Consider the following 21554-nt stretch of genomic DNA (forward strand, 5'->3'; position numbering starts at 1 on the left):
GTATTAATATTTTGTTTTCATCAATTGCCACCTTGCTGGTCACTGGGCTTCATTATGAGCCTAGAAGACATCAATATATGGATTTGTAAAGCTGTCCTCTAGAATTACAATGTCACATAAAGCTATTTGTTCTCTTGATAGCCTTCTAAATAGGGATGAAAAATTCTACTTGCACCTTGTTTGTATTAACCAGTGGCAATGATTATTACTAGCTTTAGATATGTTTTACTACTGTACTGTATTTTTTTTGCAGTAGTGCTTTGATAGCATTGCTTGGCTTGTACAAAGTACAGTTCCATAACCTTTATACAGCATAGAATTTTGATTCTAAATTTTGTTCAGCTTAGTATTGAGCAGTCAGTAGTATTGTAAGAGTATGGCTATATTAGGATGTTGCTGTACTTCTTTTTTATTCCAAACTTTTGCCTTGCTGTCATTCAGCATAGTCTGACTCTGATAGCTAAAACAAGTTTGTTCCGTCTTTCTGCCCTTCCTTTCCATCTAGCTACTTGAAGCTACTTAGAGAAGCTTTATCTTTGTTTGTCTTGAAATCAGTCCTTTCAGTGATTGCCTAAAATTTTTTACTCTTAACTTACTTGGCTTATATTAACTCCTTATGCATCAAGAATAAGAAGGATTTCTTTGCAGAAAGTTTTTCTTTAAGAGCTGCAGAGCAGTTTCCATTCAAGCCATAGGGAAGAATTTAGAGCAGTGAACTTTGACTAAAAACAGTACTAGTGTGATCTGCACTCTTTTATTTTTATATATGTATATATATAAAGTTACCATTGCACCTAAGGAACTTCCTCATGTACCAGGACATTAATATTAATTTAATTTAATTTTGATTTATTTTTAATATTTTAAAATTTAAAGGACCCTATGGTCCCAGATGCTATACAGACACAGAATAAAAAGATGGTCCTTAAAAAGGTTTTCATGTCTCCTTTTTCTTTTGGAAATTGCACTTGTATTAATTCGGTGGCCAAAAGTTATAATAGTTATTGGTATGTGAACTGAAACCATACTAGAGTATGAAAATAGTTTATCCAACATGCAGTTTTGAAGATAAGTTCATGAGTGAGCAGAGCACTTGAATGAAGATTTATTCTAACAGAAATATTTGACTTGCAACCTTAAGAGGTCATTGTAGGAGGATGTCAGGGAGTAGTGGGAGGAAAAAAGGACCACTTCATAGGATGACTACATAGCTCAGCTATGAGAAATTTTGCTCATTAGTGCAAACTTTTTAAACAGGCTTAGTGTTACTAAATATAAGTTTAATTAGACATTTGCCTTACAGCTCCGTGTATGTTCCCCTGTGTAGGGATGGTGCACATCAGAGGCACCAACAGGATGTAAACAATAATGCAGTATATAAATCTGCACTCAAGGCTTGTCCTAAGATTTGTAGAACTTGGTTGTCAAGTTTTGTGGAGATAACACCTGCAATAATATAGTATACGCTGGTGAGAAGGATTTAGCAGCTATGAGGTAATGGAGTGATCAGCACTGCTCGGCAGAAGGGCATTTAGGAGGATTTTGTCATTTGATAAAGGGTCAGAGTGCTTTTAACTGGAAGGTGGAAGGGAACATTCCTGGTTACACTCAAGGTGGTGGGTGTGGGGAGGTCATGGCTTCCCAGAATGCATGGATAACCAAAGATTTTTACCACAACTGAATGCTGCAAATGTGAGCTCTCCTACAAAAGGGTGGGTCACTTTAGAGCCATGTATATGCTGGATGCCTAGGGGCTGTTGCTGCCTGTGTCTGTCCTCTGATCTTACTTTTGCATGTCTTAATTCAACTTTTTTTTAATTGCTGTATGTATATTTCAGTAGTGCCTACTGAGCCAAAGTGAGAGTGGGGCAGTGTGGTCTAGTGGATAGAGGACTGGGCTTGGGAGATCGGGGATCTGTTCCAAGCTCTGCCACTGGCCTGCTGAGTGATCATGGTCAAGTCACTTCACCTCTCTGTCTATTTTCCCCTTTATAAAATTGGGGTAATTATGAAAGAGCTAAAAATATCAAGTGCTTTGAGCTCTGCTGATGAAAAGCACTGGATAACAGCTGGATTTTATTATTATTTATTATATTATTTCTCCTTATGCAGGAGTACTCCCTGCCTTTTGTTTCTCAAAATAGGATTTTTGAAATTAAAGGTGGTGTTTGAGCTGAAGCTCTGTAGTGAAGAGTTTGCATATTCAGAAACATTAGGTTCGGATTTTTGGATTTGTCATAATCTGTTACTGGTTGTTTTTAAATCCAAATGAGTATGGGTGAGATTCAAATACCCAATATTTCATTCTGCCTCTCTAGTTACACACAGAAGTACTGACGTGGGTGGTAATCATTTGTTTCTTTGGCCTAATCTACACTTAAAATTTAGGTCAACATAGCTACAGAGCACTGGGATGTGCCAAATCCACTCCCCTAAGCGCTGTAACTTTGCTGACCAAGCCGCTGGAGTAGATGCAGATAGATTGACAGAATAAGGCTTCTGTCAACCTAGCTACTCTCGCTCAGGGTGGTGGTGTTCCTACAGTGACCAAAAACCCCTTCTGTCACTGTAGGCTGTGTCTACACTACAGGGTTACGTCAGCATACCTTTGGTGTCGTAGCTGTGGCACTGAAGTTCCCATAATGCACACATGGTCTTAGTGTGCATAGTGAACTTCAGCCATATACTTTATTTGAGGTTGAAATAAGTTGTTAGTCATTGCTATACATAGAGCAAACGAAAATCTTAGCTGTGTGTTTGTAAAGCTCTCCACAACATACTTTGTAGATCAGCATTTATCTGATAATCTTTAGGAACTGACTTACAAATAGGGTTATTTGTTTGGGTTTAAGGCTCTTTCTTGCATAAAGATGCCATGTTGCTTTTCTTACCTACTATAATTCAAAAACTTAACATTTCTGGTTAGCTACCTAAGTGTAGACATTTATGAGAGTGTTTATGCCTGCCAAAATTATGAATAGCAAAATAACCAATTTAACAAATGGTACATTGCATTATATACCATTATACTAGCTCTAATTGCTAGCATCGCAGTCTCTACCTTGCAAGCTCCCTACATTTCTCCCTGGCACTAGGGTTAGTTGCTGAGGAAGGGAATGGATTCCACTGACATTCACTTCCAGTTCAGATTATTAGAGGAGTAGGGGGAGGGCAGGGAACCTCTTCACCACTGTACCATCTCCCCTGTTTTGCTGAAGTGATCTCACTTTAATTTTAACTTGGAGCTTTCATGTAATTAAGGTTCTCCTATTCTTAGATGTATATGCGTAGCTGTCAAGCTTCAGTCACCATCTCTGCCCTAGCTTTCTCACAGATAGGTGGTAATGACAGTGAACACCCTCTGGGTATGTTTGATGTCCACAGAATTGACTGTTTTCTGTATTAGGAAAAGGCTATTTTCAATGTCTGTGAAAAGAATAGATACAATGGCCAAACTGAGTATTTTGGTACTGCTTCTGCAGAGTTTAAACATGTATAACTGAGTTCCTGGTGACTAAGTTGCAGAGCCTCTGTATCCACTATTCACAGATCTCTGCATTCTGGATAAATAGCCTCTGAAGTCTAGTATCTCAACTAATTTTTTCTGGAATCTTGATAGAGGACTGTGAGATATGGAACTAGTCTGTTATGAGTATAATATGGGAAATTAAACTCCTCTAACAACCATAGTTACACTATAGCTGTCACTGTGTTGTTAGAGAACTGTTCAAGCAATCTGGGGACATGGGTTCTGTTTTCCTCTACCCCTGTTTCTGTGTGTGATCTTGGGCATGTCATTTAACCTGTGTGTGTCTGTCTACCTATCTGTGAAATGGGAATGCCTACCCACTTGAGTAAAGCACTTCAAGATCTATGAATGAAAAGTACTACATAAATGCTAAGGATTATTTATTTTTCAATCTTAAATAATTCAGGAAAATTTAGAACAAAATTTGGCACTGGCTCTGGAACTGCTGTATGTTCATTAATTACTATTATTTCTGTGTAAGTTCTTCAGAAACACGTCCAGCTGGCCTGGAGGAGACTGATCAGCCACCATTGCCTGGAGAGCAAGGAATAAATTTAGACAACACTGGCCCCAAACTTTCAGATTTCACAAACAGACCACCAGGTGATAAGTTCTTAACATGATTATATAATGTAGTAAACAAGTATGATAGACAGTCTCTTTTTGACTATGGGAATATTATATGTGGGGATATATATTGTTTCTTAACAGACATCAGGCATTAGCAAATAATTGGTGCTTGTTGTCTAAATGTTTTGTTTTATTTAAAGCTTTAAGCTGTATTTGAACACTTATTTGTTCAAATACAGCTTAAAGCTTTAAATAAATTGGTATAATTGGTAATTGCCAAATTCTGCTCTGCATTATACCTGGAAGTATCCTATTGAATTCAATAGGATAATACAGGGATAACGTTTTAACCTGTGAAATTTACTATAATTGTTTGGCCAATATTCACTTTGCTTTCATGTTTCTGTCAGTGAAACTTAGAGATTTGTATTTGATTTGGAAATCCATTTTGGACTTGCTTTTATTATTTTACCTGTTTTTTTTTTTCTTGGTGCTTGTATTTTTAAGTCTTTGGCTTATTGGTCTTACAGGGCATAGAGTCAGAGATAACATTTGTCTTTAAAGACTGATTTCTTTACCTAAAAGTTAGAAGTTTTTGTCGATTTTATTGCTTATTTTTGAAAGATGATATTGATGGAGACATACTTGCTCACTGTCTTTTTTTTTTTTTTAGAAAAGATCTGATTGTTAACATTTGGGCCCAAAGTACATCAAATTGATATGTTATGTATTTCTTAAATAATGTCATGGAGAAACTAGGAGTACAAGTAAAAGACCTAATTAGATTTATCCTCTCTGCTTATACAGAATAGAGACCGCAGCTAGAGGATATTTCAGATGTTAAACCATAATGGCCATTAGGACCAGCACACCATTTTTGCTGTTTGGCTATGTGATATGGTGTGGGGTTTTGCAATGTACCCCTGAACCTGTCAAATTTCAGTCACGAGTTTGGTCTTTAGAGTCCCACAGTTGCTATTAATTTTTTTCCCATTTCAAAGACATATGTAAATATAGGCTATGTTCAGCTCTGCCCTTGTCAGTGAAAACGTAGCCATAAAAACCACTGCAGAGACTTGTTCTTCAGATGAAGTAGACCCAGAATGGTAGCCACTGATTTCTGTAATAAAATTACATGCCTCCTGCAATTCAAGGTCCTAGAAGTCAGCGGTATGTTAAATGAAGCATTATATATAAGCCCCTTCAAGGCACATGTGGGTTTTTTGTTTGTTTGTGCTAAATCTTTTCCCTCAGTAAAATGGTTCTTGCCTGGGGGGTGGTAACCCAGGAGTGAGTATAAACTTGTAGATATTAGTTAAAGAAAACACTGTCATGTTACACTGATACAGAAGAAACATTATTTATCTGTTGGAGCTGGTCACACAAATACCGTTTTTTCTGACGTTTCTAAGAATGAATAACTTATAGGGTTTTTTTGTGTCTGTTTTTAGGTTATCCGTCTCAGCCAGTTGAACAAAGGCCTCTTCAGCAGATGCCACCTCAACTTATGCAACATGCACAGCAGCAGCAGCCACCACCACCACCAACACCCCAGGCACAGCCACAGACTCAGCAGCAACAGCAACAAATGATGATGATGCTTATGATGCAACAGGATCCTAAATCAGTCAGGCTTCCTGTGCCACATGGTGTTCATCCACCTAGGGGCCCTTTAAATCCAGAAACTCAAAGAATGCCAATGCAGCAGAGTGGTAACATGTCAGTAATGGTTAGTTTACAAGGTCCTGGATCAGTACCTCCATCTCCTGATAAGCAAAGAATTTCTTTGCCAAGCAATCCTCCTCTGGGGAATAGTGCAAGAAAGATGGTTTACCAAGATAATGTACAGAATCCTTCCAGTTCACCACTGGGAGAAGTTTCATCAGTACCCTCTGTCCCAGAAGGAAATGGAGCTGACGGGCCACCGGCATCAGGGGCTCAAAATAATATGACCTCTCATTTAGTAGTTTCACAAACTCAGTTAATGATGACGGGGCCAAAACCTGGACCTGCTCCACTTTCAACTTCCCAAGGTGCAAGTCCTCAACAGCAGTCTAATTCTTTACCTGGCTCTCATACACACCATTTCCCAAATGTTGCCACCCCATCTCAAACTTCAAGGCCTAAAACCCCAAACAGAGCAAGCCCAAGACCATACTATCCTCAGACTCCTAATAATCGTCCACCTAGCACAGAACCTTCAGAAATAAGCTTATCTCCAGAGAGACTTAATGCTTCTATTGCGGGTCTCTTTCCTCCCCAAATTAATATTCCTTTGCCTCCAAGGCCTAATCTTAACAGAGGATTTGATCAACAGGGTCTTAATCCAACTACTTTGAAGGCCATTGGACAAGCCCCATCAAATCTCTCAATTAACAATCAGTCTGGTTTTACTGCTCCACAGTCTCACAAGCTGGATACTGTTGTTGTCAATTCAGGAAAGCAAGCCAACACTGGAGGAACAAAGCGAGCAAGTCCAAGCAATAGCAGAAGGTCCAGTCCTGGATCTAGTAGGAAAACCACACCAAGTCCTGGCAGACAAAATTCAAAAGCAGCTAAATTAGCATTGCCGACTCCGCAGAACCCATCACTTTTGCAAAACATGGAATTACAAAGAAATATGGTAGCTGGTCCAACTTCTTTGTCAACACCTGTGACAACAAGTTTTCCAAATAACAACATGCTGAATACTCAGAATCCAGCAATTTCTGTATCTGTTATGACTGGCATTCCTGAAGATAGCAAAGAGAGCCTTAATGTTTCTCCAGACAATGAATCCCAAAGTACACAGGTTGTCCAGGGTAACAAAGACCAGCCTAATATTGAACTAAAAGGCCTTCCCAGCCAAGAAATCAAAATGTTGGTACCTGAAGAACAACCAAAAAAAGATGAGCCATCTTTAGATACCAACAAGCTTCCCAGCTTGGAGGAAAATAAGACTATGAGAGAGGCACCAACTTCCTTAAGTCAACTTCTTGATAATTCTGGAGCTCCCAATGTAACCATTAAACCTCCTGGGCTCACCGGTCTTGAATTACCATCAATGGTAACCCCTGGCGAGGAGCTAAAGAAGATAGCTGTTGTTCCTCCACTACAAGATTCCTCTTCAAGCAAAGAACCTTCTAGTTCCTTAAGAATGCCTCAAAATAATGAAGCCTGTTCAACTCAAGTGCACCAAGAACTAGGAGAGATGAATTTAAATGTTACACAGAATGTCCCTCCAGTAATACAAAGACCTGTTAGCTCCTCCTCCATTTCCACTTCTTTACCACCCAATCAGATAACAGTTTTTGTAACTTCAAACCCCATTACATCTTCTGCTAACACATCAACACCATTACCATCTCATTTACAGCCTACATTAGTCTCTACTGTCGTCACAATGCCCAATGTAGGTAACAAAGTTATGGTTTCTGAGGGACAATCAGCAGTTCAGTCTAATTCCCGGCCTCAGTTCATTACACCAGTTTTTATAAACTCATCTTCAATCATTCAGGTCATGAAAGGATCACAGCCAAGTACAATTCCAACTGCACCATTGACCTCTAACTCTAATTTAATGCCTCAGTCAGTTGCAGTTGTTGGTCCTCTGCACATACCACAGAACATAAAGTTTTCATCAGGGCCTGCTCCTCCTAACAGTCCTGTCCCTAGTATACCAACAAGCAGGTCACTGGTTCTTAATCCACTGGCAGCTCCTATTCAACTTCCTTCTCCCCCATCTATGGCATCTTCAAATGTTCTTCCACAGCCCCATGTTCAACAAGTCAAAGATTTTAACCCAGATGAGTCCAGTTCTCAAGCTAGTGTATCAGCTGATCAGTGCTCTGTAACAGCGACACAGTCTGGAGCTGTGGTTACATCTCTTCTAACAAGTAGTCCGGGATCTTCTGGAAACAGGCGAAGTCCAGTTTCATCCGGTAAGGGAAAGGGAAAAGTGGACAAGATTGGTCAATTTTTACTGACCAAAGCATGTAAAAAAGTTACAGGCTCCCTTGAAAAAGGGGAGGAACAGCATTCTTTGGATGGAGAAGTTGAAGGCCAGGGGCTAGAAATATCAGTCCCTAATAGTCTGGGAACAGAGCAATTACCTGTAGAGCTAGACAATAGAACTGTGACACCTCCAGCACTCAGTCTTCTAAGACAGAGCACTTCTGGGCCTGGGAATTTGAGTGTTAGCACGGCTGCTACTGTTTCTGCTTCTGTATCTCCAAACTTATCAAGCAACACTCCTCCCACGAACGTACTGTCGGTAGTAACCACTCCTATAATCTCAGAGCTTGCACCCACCGCTCCAAGCACTAATAGTAACCGTGGTGGTTTACCAGATGAGCAAATTGGGATTGGCTTAGTGGAGGAAAAAGGAGGAGCACATCAGGAATTGCCACAGAATATAGGTACGTACTCTGTGTGCACTGTTATTCTCCCACCACCTCTTAAAATTATGAGCCAGAAATTCAGCTGATGTGTGGAGCTTTAGGAATCTGCATTTGCAATTAGCATAAAACCCAGACAGTTCAACAGAGGGTAATATAACTCAGTTGCTGCTCCTAGAGCATTGTTTTTATAGCATCTGAATGGTATAACTGTGCTTGTAACATTACACTGAAAATAGCTTATTTTTATTTTAAAAAGTGTTTCTCGTTCCCACATTTAACTCAATTCTTACATAAGAGAATTGCTGTCGGTCAGCTCTTAGAACAGAAAGAAAAAGCGTCTTCATAAAAATTGTAATTTCAGTTCAGTTTTATGAGAGTCTTTGAGTATATTAAGAGGCTGCATAATTTTTTTCTATTTGCTGAGCTTGTAAAAATATTCCCAATTTTTAAATAATTTTATTATGTGAAATTCATATTTTTTGCCACCTGCAGTAGATCTGAAAGATCTATTTGTGTTCAAAATACAAGTTTACTTGCTCAAAACCATTTCTTCCCCATAATCCTGTTATGAAGCAAAATACTTAGCATGAGATTTCAAGTGCGGTATGCTCTGATGTTATAATGCATGAGTAATTTCACTTAAAAGATCAAAAGTAGGGAGCAAAATTGTGTTTGAACACTTGTAAAGATGATAAAAGGTGTACGTACAATTTCTGTTGTTCAATCTCTTGTGACCTCTAATTTCACCAATTCTCCAACCAGGAAAATTCTGTATGGATTGGAAATATTCTTGCCAGAGAATGCAAGTTCGTTTTTGTATTATGTTTAGAGTCATTTTTCTTTCAAATTAGTATATGAAGTAAAACTTTTGTCTCAAAGAATTAAATGTGGGTAAGGAGACTTAACAGTGAGCCTGAGCACAAGATCCTCATTCTAAAAATGTTAACCCTTTCTGGAAACTATTAATTACCATCAATGTGCAGCAACTTTTTTAATATTCTCTTTTTTCACTTAAAAAGAGTGAGTTTAAATATCCACATTTCAGAGACACAAAACAGCGAGATGTAATTATGAGTAAATGTCATGTGAGTACAAAAAGTATCTTGATGTCTAACCTAGGTTTTTCGGTCACTATTACTATTCAAGCAACTGAACAGGTTTTAAGATGACTCAGTTAATTTTTGCTGCCATTTTTATAGTCCCCCTGAAAATAGAATGGAAATAAAATAGCTTCCGAAGTAAATTCTTGGAAGCATTTCCCATTAGTGCTGTATATCATGAAATTTGGACACCAGAATTGAAATACTGACACCATTGACTGGGAATTTTTCCATAGATGTGAATGGAGCCACAATTTCACCTGAAGTATTATTAATAGCTTTATCAGATAATTAGATATCTTAACATTATTCCACAGTGGGGGGGAAAAGCTGTTAACAAAAATTAGTCATGACCATCTTCCTCTAAAACATTGATGTCAAACAATGTTATGTTACTTTCCAAGTGACTTTGCTGCTGCTCCTTTTATTCAGTATGTGAAATAAATACCGAGAAGAGTAATGGGAACAGACGTGTAATCTAGTTACAGAGAGAGGAGCTTTCATTGGAAGCATAAAATATAATATGGTAGAGTTAGTTCGTGGGAATATAACACCTGGAATTATGTAGGTTTTATTTCAAGAGTACAAAATAGATAGTTGTTCTAATGTTTGCAGCAAGCTGCAGTTCCACACCTGAAAACTCCATGTCTCACTGAAAAGTAACAGGAACCCCCGTCCTCTCCCCCCCAGCCCCAAACACCATTTTTTTTTTTTAACATTCTGAAGGCCATGTAACCTTTTCCAGCCCAGCTTGTTATGTAACATAGGCAGTAGTTACAAAGCCATAACATAGTGTGATAACATTTAACTTTGAAATACTAAAAGGGCTGATGATTGCTGCAGCAGTTCCACACCAGAGGTGATGATATTTTAAAGGTGAAAGCAAAAGCCTTTTTATATGCAAAGAAGCAGCGTTCAAGATTATCTTTATTGTGCAGCTTGAGTTCACCAGCTTGTAAAGCAGAGGTAGATAGTTGCATATTCTATGCTGCTCTAGATTTTGGCAGTGGGATCAGCCACTGAAGGAAGATCACCAAATTTCAGTTAGACTTGCCATGCAGTTAAAGGAAGAACTGAGTTTTCAGTTTTATCTCAAAATGTATTTATAATTTTATGGCTGTAAAGTTATATAGTCAGTTGTTTAAGTCAGACCTAAACAGTTTGGGGTTTATTTTCTTTTTGAATTTAGCATCCTTTTTTTCTAACAAGGCTGTTTTCCCCTGCTTATTTTTAACTTAAAAGTGTAAAGAATATTAAGTCAGGTCTTCGTTGGTTTTTCTGGAGATCTTCTTGAGAATCTCTGTAATGTATTTTGAACTCTTGCAAATTAGTTGAAAGGGTAAGAGTGTTTAACATTAATGGACATCCTTTCTCCCAAATGTTCATTAGGCATTGGAGTCATATCATTTTAAAACCAAAGAAAGACCAGAATTAAAAAAAAACAAAAAACGAAATGAAAATCCCTTAAATTTTTCAGTCCTTTATCTCCTGTGATATCTAATTGCACCAGTTCTTCAACCAACCAAACTGTATATGGATTGGAGAAATCCAATTTTTTTAATGCAAAAAAAAAAAGCAGAATTTTTTTTTCCTCCTTGGTTTTCCTACCACCGCCCTCCCCCCTCCACTTCCCTCCCCCAAAAAGAAAAGTCTTAGATGCAATCAGTCTTAGGTTACCATATTGCTGTGTAGGCTGGACTGATCATGCAAGGCAAAAAATCCTGTAATTGCTTTTGAAAGAAAAGTGAATCAGTGCTGACTTTTCCCTCCCTTTTATCTTAGCATCTTCACAACATTTAACCCAGAAGGAAACTCCAGTTGCAACACCAGAAAGTGCTGTTCAAAGAACAGGTAATTTTTACTGTGGAAATCAGCATACACCTATGCGTTATATATGCAACTTTGCATTATTTTACGTTTCGGGGAAGCAGTTGCCTTTTGTTGATTGTACACACTGTCCTTACTGAAACAATTTTGATACTGTTATTCATTGAAACAGTCATTTCATAAATTTATGGGAATGATCAGCATGACAGCTTGGGTGGCACCTGTCGTTTAAGCATTTTGCCCTGCATGCCTTAATTTTAATTTATGTGAACAGACTATATTGTTTTTTGAAAAGTAGGTTGAAATTTTCAAAGTAGTGATGGGGATTTAGACACATTTTCCATTTATTTTAATGGTGGTATATTTAACTCTCCCAGGACAGCTTGGAAAGTCTCAGCCATCAACTTTAAGGGCTGGATTTTCCAAAGAACTCAGTTCTCCCATTTAGATACCTAGATGATTTTCAGAGGTGTTAAATGGGAGCTTCTGGGTGCTGAAGACCTTTGAAATCCATTTAGGTGCCTAAATGGGAAACTCTGAGTGCTCTTGAAAAACTGTCTACATCATTAGAGGCCTAAATATGTGCTGCTGGGTACTTGATCCCTTTTGAAATTCTAGCCCTAAAATCTAATTTTCTTTTCTACTAGTTTTTTTTTTTTTAGTGAACCTGTAGCAGTGTTTGCACTGATCCATTTTTCTTGCTGCCTTTGGGAAGAGCTATTTGCTATCATCTAAGATAATAGACATATTAAATTCTGTTTAAAAAACCAAACAAATCTTGCTGAGGCCTTAATCCTAAAAACACACACACATGAGTAGCCCCACTGTCATTGATGGGACCATTAATATGTGTACAGTTCAGTGCGTGTGTGTTTGCAGGGTTGAGGCCTTAGTGTGATTGGAAATGGGACTTGAAGAAAAGACTTGCACTGACTTGTTCAGAAATATCCATTTAAATAAAAGAAAACAATTACAGGCGGGCATGCTTTTGGGGTTATGTTCTGCTCATCAAGCTACGGGGATGTGGGTGTCACAGGAAGTTCACACGAAGAAACTGCTATTCTGATTTTTATTATGGAATATTATCCTTGCTGATAGAATTCTGCATGGAAGGAAAATTTCTAGTAATTTCAGAATTCAGTCTCTTGCTCTAGATTAGCATATTCAGTCTGCTTTGCTTTTCTGTTGTTGTGGGTAAGACAAGAATATAAATCCAATGGTTTGATAAGCCAACTCTCCTTATTTCTTAGTGAGTTTTTTAAAAATTCTTTTCCAAACTGTCATGTTTGGAACACACTGTAGAAAAATTACATTTAATTAAAAAGTAAACAGGCATTGTTAAAGCATTCTTAAAGGAAAAGCTTGTCAGTGCTTTGTGCAGCAGTGGCTAAGAAAAGTGAAATTTTTTTTAGGATATTTCAGGATGGAGTGGAGAATAATACTGAAAATATATTAAATTATAACACTATTCTATCAATCAGTGGCATGTCCTTGTCTGGAATACTGTGTTCAGATCTGGGCACCCTGTCTCAGTGAAGACTTAGCCAAAAAAGAGGGGATTCAGAGACTGGCAACAAGAAGATTAGAGATCCGGAAAAAATCTCATTAAATGGGACTGGTTACCACAGAGAGGAGATATACAAGGGGAGCACATGCAAAAGTTTTACAAAATTAATGAATGGTATGAAGAAGGCAGACCAGCAGCTTCTAGTAATCCTTTCTCATAATGTAAGAACAAGGGGACATTCAATAAAATTGAAAGATGTCAAGTTTAAAATTGAAAAAAGGAAATACTTTTTCATACAATACACAACAAGACTGTGAAACTCATAGCTATAAGCTATCTTTGAGGCCAGGAGCTTAGCAAGACTCAAAAAAGGATTGTACAGTTATATGAAGAATATCCTGACTTATACTTTCAAGATTTAAAAAAGAAACCCTTTTGGAAGGGATATAAGCCTTCATGCCTCGTGGCATAAGGCAAAGACTAACTCAAATGAAGGTTAAGAGAAACCTTTCCCTGTGAGCAGGCTATTCTACAGTTTCCTTCTGTGGGGTTTCTTGTACCTTTCTCTGATGTAGTTGATGATGGCCACTGTCAGAGATCTGATACTGGGCTAGCTGGACCACTGGTCTGATCCAGTATGGCATTTCCTAGCTATAGGGTTGTTTTAGTTTGAGAGTAACAATTGTCTTGTAGAGTAGGGAAGTTATTTTACCAACCCAGTTTAGGATAAGTGATCTGAGATGAATAATGGTGCCTGAAGGGTTGTGTTTATTTTGAGGCAAAGAGTGGGATCAAGTTATACTAATGAGAAAAAAATTATACTGTATGTTACAATGAGAATATTTAAAATGAAGTCTAGGTTTCTTAAAATATAGATGTGCCTGTGTATATTTCTGCTGTGTTTTAACATTACCATGAAATGATGTGAGAGGATCCTACAGTGTATTTCATAGTTTCCCCCCAAAGCCTGTTTTACAGGTAGCAGTCACATATCTTCTAGATATCTGATTTTTAACATGTATATATTTCCGCAGCAGGTTAGAAATATATCTTTTTCTCTTGCAGAACTTGAAGCAAATGCTGCGATAGTTGCTGGCCAAAGGTAAGTAGATAGTCGTTATAGATTCAGGATGAATGTAGCTCTCTTTGGAAGGTGTCTGTTTCTCTTTGACTTTGCCTTTATCGTACAACTTTCAAGAAATTCTTTATTGCCACAACGTCTTTATTCTCCTTGGCCACACATCTTTTTTCTCTGTTGAAGAGACTGGTTAGCCCAGGTGTTATTAAAGTAGGATACTATTGCATTAAGACTCCCAAATGTGTCCCTACACTTCTGGACAGCATTCCCTTATATACCTGTAGGTTCTGCTCTGAGAGGATCCTTGTATGGTTCCAATGGTCACTGCTTTCCAAAAAATTCCAGATCAGCAGCATTGTTGGTGTGTACTTCCCAAAAGTGGGGATCTGCAGAGGCAATTTTGAAAGTAGTTTATATACCTTAGCATTATTAATCAACTCTTCAAGTGATGGTCCCTGTTATATTTCACTGAGGGTTTACGCATGTGCACCATGCATCCTGAGAATGTAAAAGCAGTAGTGTCCATTGGTCTGCGCATGCACCCTGGCTCGACTCATAGTTTTGTCCAAGATGATAAAGGGCGGAGTGAACCGATCGCATCTCCAGTCCCCTTTCACCACTGCATGGTCCAGTTCAGAATGATTGGTGTCCGTTTGCTTGTGACGCACGCCCTCAAACAAACTTGTGTGTCACCTTGTCAGGTCAGTCCATCAGCCCTCACAGAGAGAGGGCACGTCGATCACAACATGTCATTTGTGTTGTTCTAGCCATTCCCTCAGCCACCCGCTGGCCAGGCTGCCAGTGGTACTGGATGGCCGATCGGCATAACGAATCGCAGCCCAGAACCCCTGAGTTCAAGCAATCCACCAGCCTCCCAAGTATCTGGGATTATAGGTGCATGCCACCGTGCCCGGTAACTTGTATATAGTTAGTTTTTATTAATGTATTGATAAAATTTATTTATTGTTTTTAGGTAGTTTCTAGTCGTTTTAGAGTAGAATAGCTAGTTTGGGGGCCTGTTTTTTGTCTCTGCTCTCCCTGCCACCGATATCCAAACACGGATACTGTACTGTGCCGCAGCCTTTAAAATCTGTGCCTCCTGCCCGCATTCTTTCTCGGTCAGTAACAAACATCAACACTGCCGCTTCTGCTTGGGAGAAGGCCAGGTGCAGTATCTATCAGTCCTTCCTCAACTATACCCAAGAAGGGTTGGGCTCTCCGCCTCAGGAAGCATCTCATGGAGGTTGCCATGAGACCTCCTTCAGATGCAGGCCAGCGAATCCCTTCTGTACGTCAGCCTGAACCAGAACTTTGTATATCATTTGCTATCATTTATTCTGCTGAAAACTGATATTGGCAGAGTCTTGTAGAACATACATGGACAGGTGCTGGCTAATGTATTCAGTAACTCACATGGTTAAACGTCAGGATGAAGTATGATTTTCATGATAGTACTGGTCTATTGATGTTTTGGGCCACACTGTTTAATAGTGGGAACCTGAAATTTACTATAGGAGTATCTAATGATAGAAATATTGCTAGACTTTTGACAGAGAGAAAATAGTTATGCTAAGACTACTGATCATATTTTTCATGCTCTTCCAAATGCAACAGAATAGCTGTTAGCCAGGGCAGATGGTAAACCTTGCGCACATTGGGATAGTGGGGAGTACCAAGCTCTAAATGGGGGCTAACGCTATAAACCTCTGTGGGCTCTGGGGCTGCCCCGGCCAGGAGGGGGGAACCAGAGCTGCCTTCGGCCGTCGGAGCACCCTCTCTGAATCCTCCTTAAGTGTAGTCCTCCTCGAAGACCAAAAAAAAAAAAGTTCCTGGGGCTGTTGCTGAGTTAATTATTTAAAATAAACAATCTTGTTGCATTCACTGGGCTCACTGTAATTTCATAGTTAAATTTGGAGATTGCCTACCATTATAATCTCCCTTTAGCTTCAGCAAAGCTAAACTGAAATTTTGTGAATGAGTGAGTCTTCTAGTGCAGAATTTTTCTGATAAAATGAGGCTAACAAACCAGACATATGGGAGATATGAAGGCTCACAACATGAGGTTACCACACTTGAACATTTTCATAACTCTTTGACACATTATGTGACTCCAAAGTGTCTGGGAACTCCAAATATGTTTGTCTGTCTTATTCATAGATTCCAAGGCCACAAGGGACCATAGTGATTATCGAGTCTAGCCTCCTGTATAATTCAGGCCAGATAATTTCCCCAAAATAATTCCTACAGCATCTCTTTTAGAAAAACATCCAGTCTTGATTTAAAAATTGCCAGTGGTGAAGAATGCACCACCACACGTCGTACATTGTTTCAATGACATATTATCCTCACTATTAAAAATTTACACCTTATTTCTGGTGTGAATTTGTCCACCTTCAACTTCCAACCATTGGATCATGTCAGAACTTTCTCTGCTAGATTGAAGAGCCCATTATCAAATATTTGTTCACTATGTAGGTACTTGCAGACTGTAATCAAGTCATCCCTTAACCTTTTCTTTGTTAAGCTAAGTAAATTGATCTCCTTGGGTCTATCACTATAAATAGGGCCCTACCAAATTCACAGTCCATTTTGGTCAATTTCACGGTTATAGAATTTTAAATATAATACATTTCATGGTTTCAGCTCTTTAAATCTGAAATTTCATGGTGTTGTAATTGTAGGGGTCCTGACCCAAAAAGGAGTTGTGGGTGGTCACAAGGTTATTGTAGGAGAGGGTTGCAGTACTGCTACCCTTACTTTTGTGCTGCTGCTGGTGGCGGTGCTGCCTTCAGAGCTGGGTAGCTGGAGAGTGGCGACTGCTGGCTGAGATCCCAGCTCTGAAGTCAGAGCTGCCGCTAGCAGCAGTGCAGAAGTAAGGATGGCATGGTATGGTATTGCCACCCTTACTTCTGCCCTGCTGCCTGCAGAGATGGGCCCTCAGTTAGCAGCCATCCAGGTCTGAAGTCAGCAGTATCGTAAGAGTGGCATGGTATTGTATTGCTACACTTACTTCTGCACTGATGCTGGCAGGGCGCTGCCTTCAGAGCTGGGTGCTCGGCCAACAGCAGCTACTCTCTGGCCACCCAGCTCTGAAGGCAGTGCAGAAGTAAAGGTGGCAATACTGTGACCCTCTTAAAATAAACTTGCAACCCCTCTGCAACTCTGTTTTGGAACAGGACCCCCAATTTGAGAAACACTGGTCTCGCCCCATGAAATCTGTGTAGTATAGGGTAAAAGTACACAAAAGACCAGATTTCAGGGGGGGAGACCAAATTTCATGGTCCGTGACACATTTTCATGGCTATGAATTTGGCAGGTCCCTAAGTGTAAACCATGTTTTCTAAGTCTTTAATCTTTCTCCTGGCTCTTCTCTGAATTTTCTTCAGTTTATCAACATCCTTCTTGAATTGTGGACACCAGAACTGGACACTGTATTCCAGCAGCAGTTACACGATTGCTAAATAGAGAGATAAAATAACCTCTTTATTCCTACTCAAGATTCCCCATGCATGCATCCAAAGATCGCAGTACGCTTTGGCCCGTAGCATCGCATTGGGAGCTCATGGTCAGCTGATTATCAACCACAATCCCCACATCTTTTTCAGAGTCAGTGATTCTCAGGGTAGAGTCCTCTGTCCTGTAAGTATGGGCAGAGTATCTTCGTTCCTAGATGTATATTGTGACAAGAGTCCTGCACTTATTGGCGGATTTGCTCACCTCAGTGATCTTCCCCTCTGGTGGAACCCACAGTCTGGGTCAACTTCTCCTGTGTCTGATCAGGAGTTGGGAGGTTTGGGGGGAATCCNCCCATGGCCTCCTCCAAACACCGTCTTTATCCTCACCATAGGACCTTCCTCCTAGTGTCTGATAATGCTTGTACTCAGTCTTCCAGCAGCACACCCTCCCACTCTCAGCTCCTCGCACCTCATGCTCCCAGCTCCTCACATGCGCACCTCACTGACTAACTGGGAGACTTTTAACTAGTTCCAGCCAGCCCTTGATTGGCTTCAGGTGTCCCAATCAATGTTAGTATCTCCACTGCCTTCTAGAAAGATTTTAATTGACCCCAGGTGTCTTGATTAACCTGAAGCAACTGCCATTTGGTTACCATGGTACCAGGGAGGAGTTTAGCCTGTGGCTAACATACCTGTTCCTCACTACTTTACGGCAGCCATCTGTCGTTGCCCCATCACAATATGTTTACATATAGCCCTATTAAAACACATACTGTTTGCTTGTGCCCAGCTTACCAAGCAATCCAGATTGTTCAGTGACCTGTCCTCGTTATTATTTTTCTGTTCCCACAGTCTTTGTGTCATCTGCAACTTTATCAGGGATGATTTTGTTTTCTTCCCGGTCGCTGATAAAAATGTTAATAGCGTAGGACCAAGAACCAATCCCTGTTGGAACCCGGTAGAAACGCACTTGTTAAATGATGATTCCCTGTTTACAATTGCTTTTTGAGCCCTATCAGTTAGCCAGCTTTTAATCCAGTAGTTCTCAAACTTCTTTTTGGTGACCCCTTTTACACAGCAAGCCTCTGACTGCGACCCCCCCCCCTTATAAATTAAAAACACATTTTTAAAATTATTAACACTTATAAATCCTGGAGGTAAAGCAGGCTCTGTGGGTGGAGGCTGACAGCTTGTGACCCCCCGCGTAAAAGTTTGAGAACCCCTGCTTTAATCCATAATGTGTGCGGTGTTAATTTTATGTTGTTCTAGTTTGTTAATCAAAATGTCATGTGGTACCAAGTCAAATGCCTTACAGAAGTCTAAGCATATTACATCAACACTATTACCTTTATCAACCAAACTTGTAATCTCATCAAGAAAAGATACAAAGTTAGTTTGACAGAATCTGTTTTCCAAAACTCATGTTGACTGGCGTTAATTATGTTACTTTCTTTAGTTCTTCATTAATTGACTACATCACTGTGACAGTTCTTAGATTGAGTCATCTCATTACTCCGGCCTCCAGCAAGAGGGAGTCCTACTTATGCTTAGCTGGATATCAGCTCCCTGACACCATCAGCCTGTCAGCCACACAAGCATACGTGTAGTTTGACTGCTATATTTGGGGGAGCAATGCGTGCATGTGCATGCTTGTGCTGAAGCCAGTTCCCTTGGTTCACTCTCTCTCCCCCCTCTCACCCTCCCCATCCCAGAGTGGTATTTTGGCTGCTGGTGCTGGAGAGAGATGGGCCAGCTTAACAGGGGATCCCCAGCTGCTGCTGCTGCTCTGGTGACCTGAATGTGGGAGCTGTGGTCACTCCGGCACCAGCTGCTGAAACGATGCTGCTGCTCTCGTGCCTCCCAATGCTGCTGTAGCTGCCTTCCTGCCCCATCCCCTCCACATTGCTCTCCCACTGTCTCTTACCCTTTTCCTCTTCACCCCAATGCCCCATCACTCATCCCCCTTTTCTTCCCCCTTCCTTTCCCACTGCCTCTTTCCATCTTCCCTCATTATCGTGCCTGGGATCGATGTCAGAATGACAGGCCTATAATTACCCGTGTCGTCATGTTTGCCATTTTAAAATACTCTGTAGATTTTTAAATATTCTTTCTTTCAGTCTTCTGGAACTTCCTCAGTGTTCCAAGACTTATTGAAAATGAGCTTTAACAGTCTAGTGAACTCCTCAGCCAGCTCTTGTAAAACTCTTGGATGCAAGTTATCTGGACCAGCTGATTTAAAAATGTCTGACTTTAGTAGTAAGCTGTTGAACATCCTCCTGAGATACTAGTGGAATGGAAAGTGTGTTATATGATATGACTACATCATCTGTTTTTCCCCAAATACAGAACAGAATTTTAATTGGACATTTCCACTTCTTCTGCATTATTATTGATAGTTCTATCATTTTCATCTAGTAATGGACCAATACTATTGTTAGGTTTCTTTTTGTTCCTAATATACTTCAAAAAAAAAACCAAAAAAAAAAACCCTTCTTATTGTTCTTCACTCTGCTGGCCATAGAGTTCTCCTTGTGTCCCTTATGATTTGTCTACAGTTCCTACATTCTGATGTATATTCATTACTATCTACTTCCCCTTTCTTTCATTTGTTATATATTATTGTTTTAAAATTTTTTTATAGGTGCCTTCACTTCCTCTTTAAACCAGATCTTTTTTTAACCAATACAGCTTGCTTCCTCGATTGTGGCTTTTTGGGCATCTAGTAAAGTGTTCTTAAACAATTACAAATTATCAGTCACATGTTTCTGATTTACATTCTTCCTCCCAGATGATTTGTCTCATAATTGTTTTCAGCTTTGTAATATTGGCACCAACTATATATGCTACTAGTCTGGACTTCATTCTGTTTGCACATTATAAATGTGATCAAGTCATGATCACCTGTACATAAGCAACCATTAATTTTTAATTCTGTGATCAGTTCCCCCTCATCAGTTAGGACAATATCTAATATAAAATTTCCCCTGTGTTGGATGCCACACTTTGAGTTAGGAAATGGTCATCTGTAATATTTAGAAATTCTAAGGATGTTTGACTACTGGCAGCATGAGACCTCCAACACGTGTCACTCAAATTGAAGTTGCCCATGATCACACACCTTTTCCCCCCCTAACAGTATAGATAGGTGCAAAGAAGCTGGTCATCCTGTTCTCTTGTGTGATTTGGTGGTCTGTAACAGACACCAATACCCCATCTTGTGCTTTATCTTCTAGGGCATTGATCTAAAAGCATTCAAGATAACTTTCTTCTGAGTTATCAGTGACTTGGAAACAAGTAATTCCTTTTTTGGCAGAGCGTGTCATTTTATGAATCCTTCTGAAGTTTTCCGCAAGTCAATTTTTATGTAGTTAAGGAATCCTCCCAAGCTGAATGTGGTCTTTCAGAACTGCGCGTAAGTATCACGCACATTAGGAGAGCCCTGCTTCATGCAAAGTACTAAAGGTCATACACAATTCAGGAAAGGTGGTCTCTGGCTGTTTTGCATTTCCTAATCTCTGTAAAAGCAGCAAGGGCAGTGGCTCTCGTGACACCTTCAAATGTCACACCGTCTTGTGCATTAATCACAGGTATGGAGAGTCAGACCTCCAGTTCCATTTCCACCTCTGCCAGTGACTGGATGTCATACTTACAGACATTTACAAATGTTATTTGTGTAGGCCTCACAACACCCCTCTGAAGTAGATAATTATCATTATCTTTATTTTACTAATCACATATGGGAAAACAGAGGCTAAGGGACCTACATGTGAAATGCTAATCTGATGGATTAGGCTAAAGTGCAATGTTTCTCAATCTTTTTGTGCTGGTATCCCGCTTTGGACTTTAAAAAAAAAAATAAAAAATTGTGACTCCCCTAGAAAAAATTGCGACAGCCTACCTTAAGATCAGGGCTTCAGGCTTTGGCCCCCAGGACCGGCTCTAGGCACCAGCAAACAAAGCATGGGGTTTGCTTTGGCAGTTGCGCTGTGAGAGGTGTGTTTTGTTTGTTTGTTTGTTTTTTGCTTGGAGTGGCAAAAAACCTAGCGCTGACCCTGTTGGCTCCCCAGGTCTCAAGGCACAGGGCTTCAGCCCCACCGTGGCTTGCAAGC

General features: G+C 39.8%; 1 protein-coding gene across 3 annotated transcripts in view; it reads left to right on the plus strand.

The window, feature by feature from the left end:
* NCOA6 (nuclear receptor coactivator 6) overlaps positions 1-21554 on the plus strand; it is a 67397-nt gene that overhangs the window by 38202 nt on the left and 7641 nt on the right. For 2 of the 3 annotated variants that reach the window (XM_075072311.1, XM_032769651.2), the window contains 4 exons: positions 4011-4132; positions 5551-8496; positions 11361-11429; positions 13978-14014. In XM_075072311.1, the coding sequence (XP_074928412.1) occupies positions 4011-4132; positions 5551-8496; positions 11361-11429; positions 13978-14014 (3174 nt within the window). The remainder of the gene's footprint in view (positions 1-4010; positions 4133-5550; positions 8497-11360; positions 11430-13977; positions 14015-21554) is intronic. The other variant, XM_032769652.2, reaches the window with a different exon arrangement.

Source organism: Chelonoidis abingdonii, chromosome 14 (genome assembly GCF_003597395.2).
Source record: "Chelonoidis abingdonii isolate Lonesome George chromosome 14, CheloAbing_2.0, whole genome shotgun sequence".
Classification (NCBI taxonomy): Eukaryota; Metazoa; Chordata; order Testudines; family Testudinidae; genus Chelonoidis; species Chelonoidis abingdonii.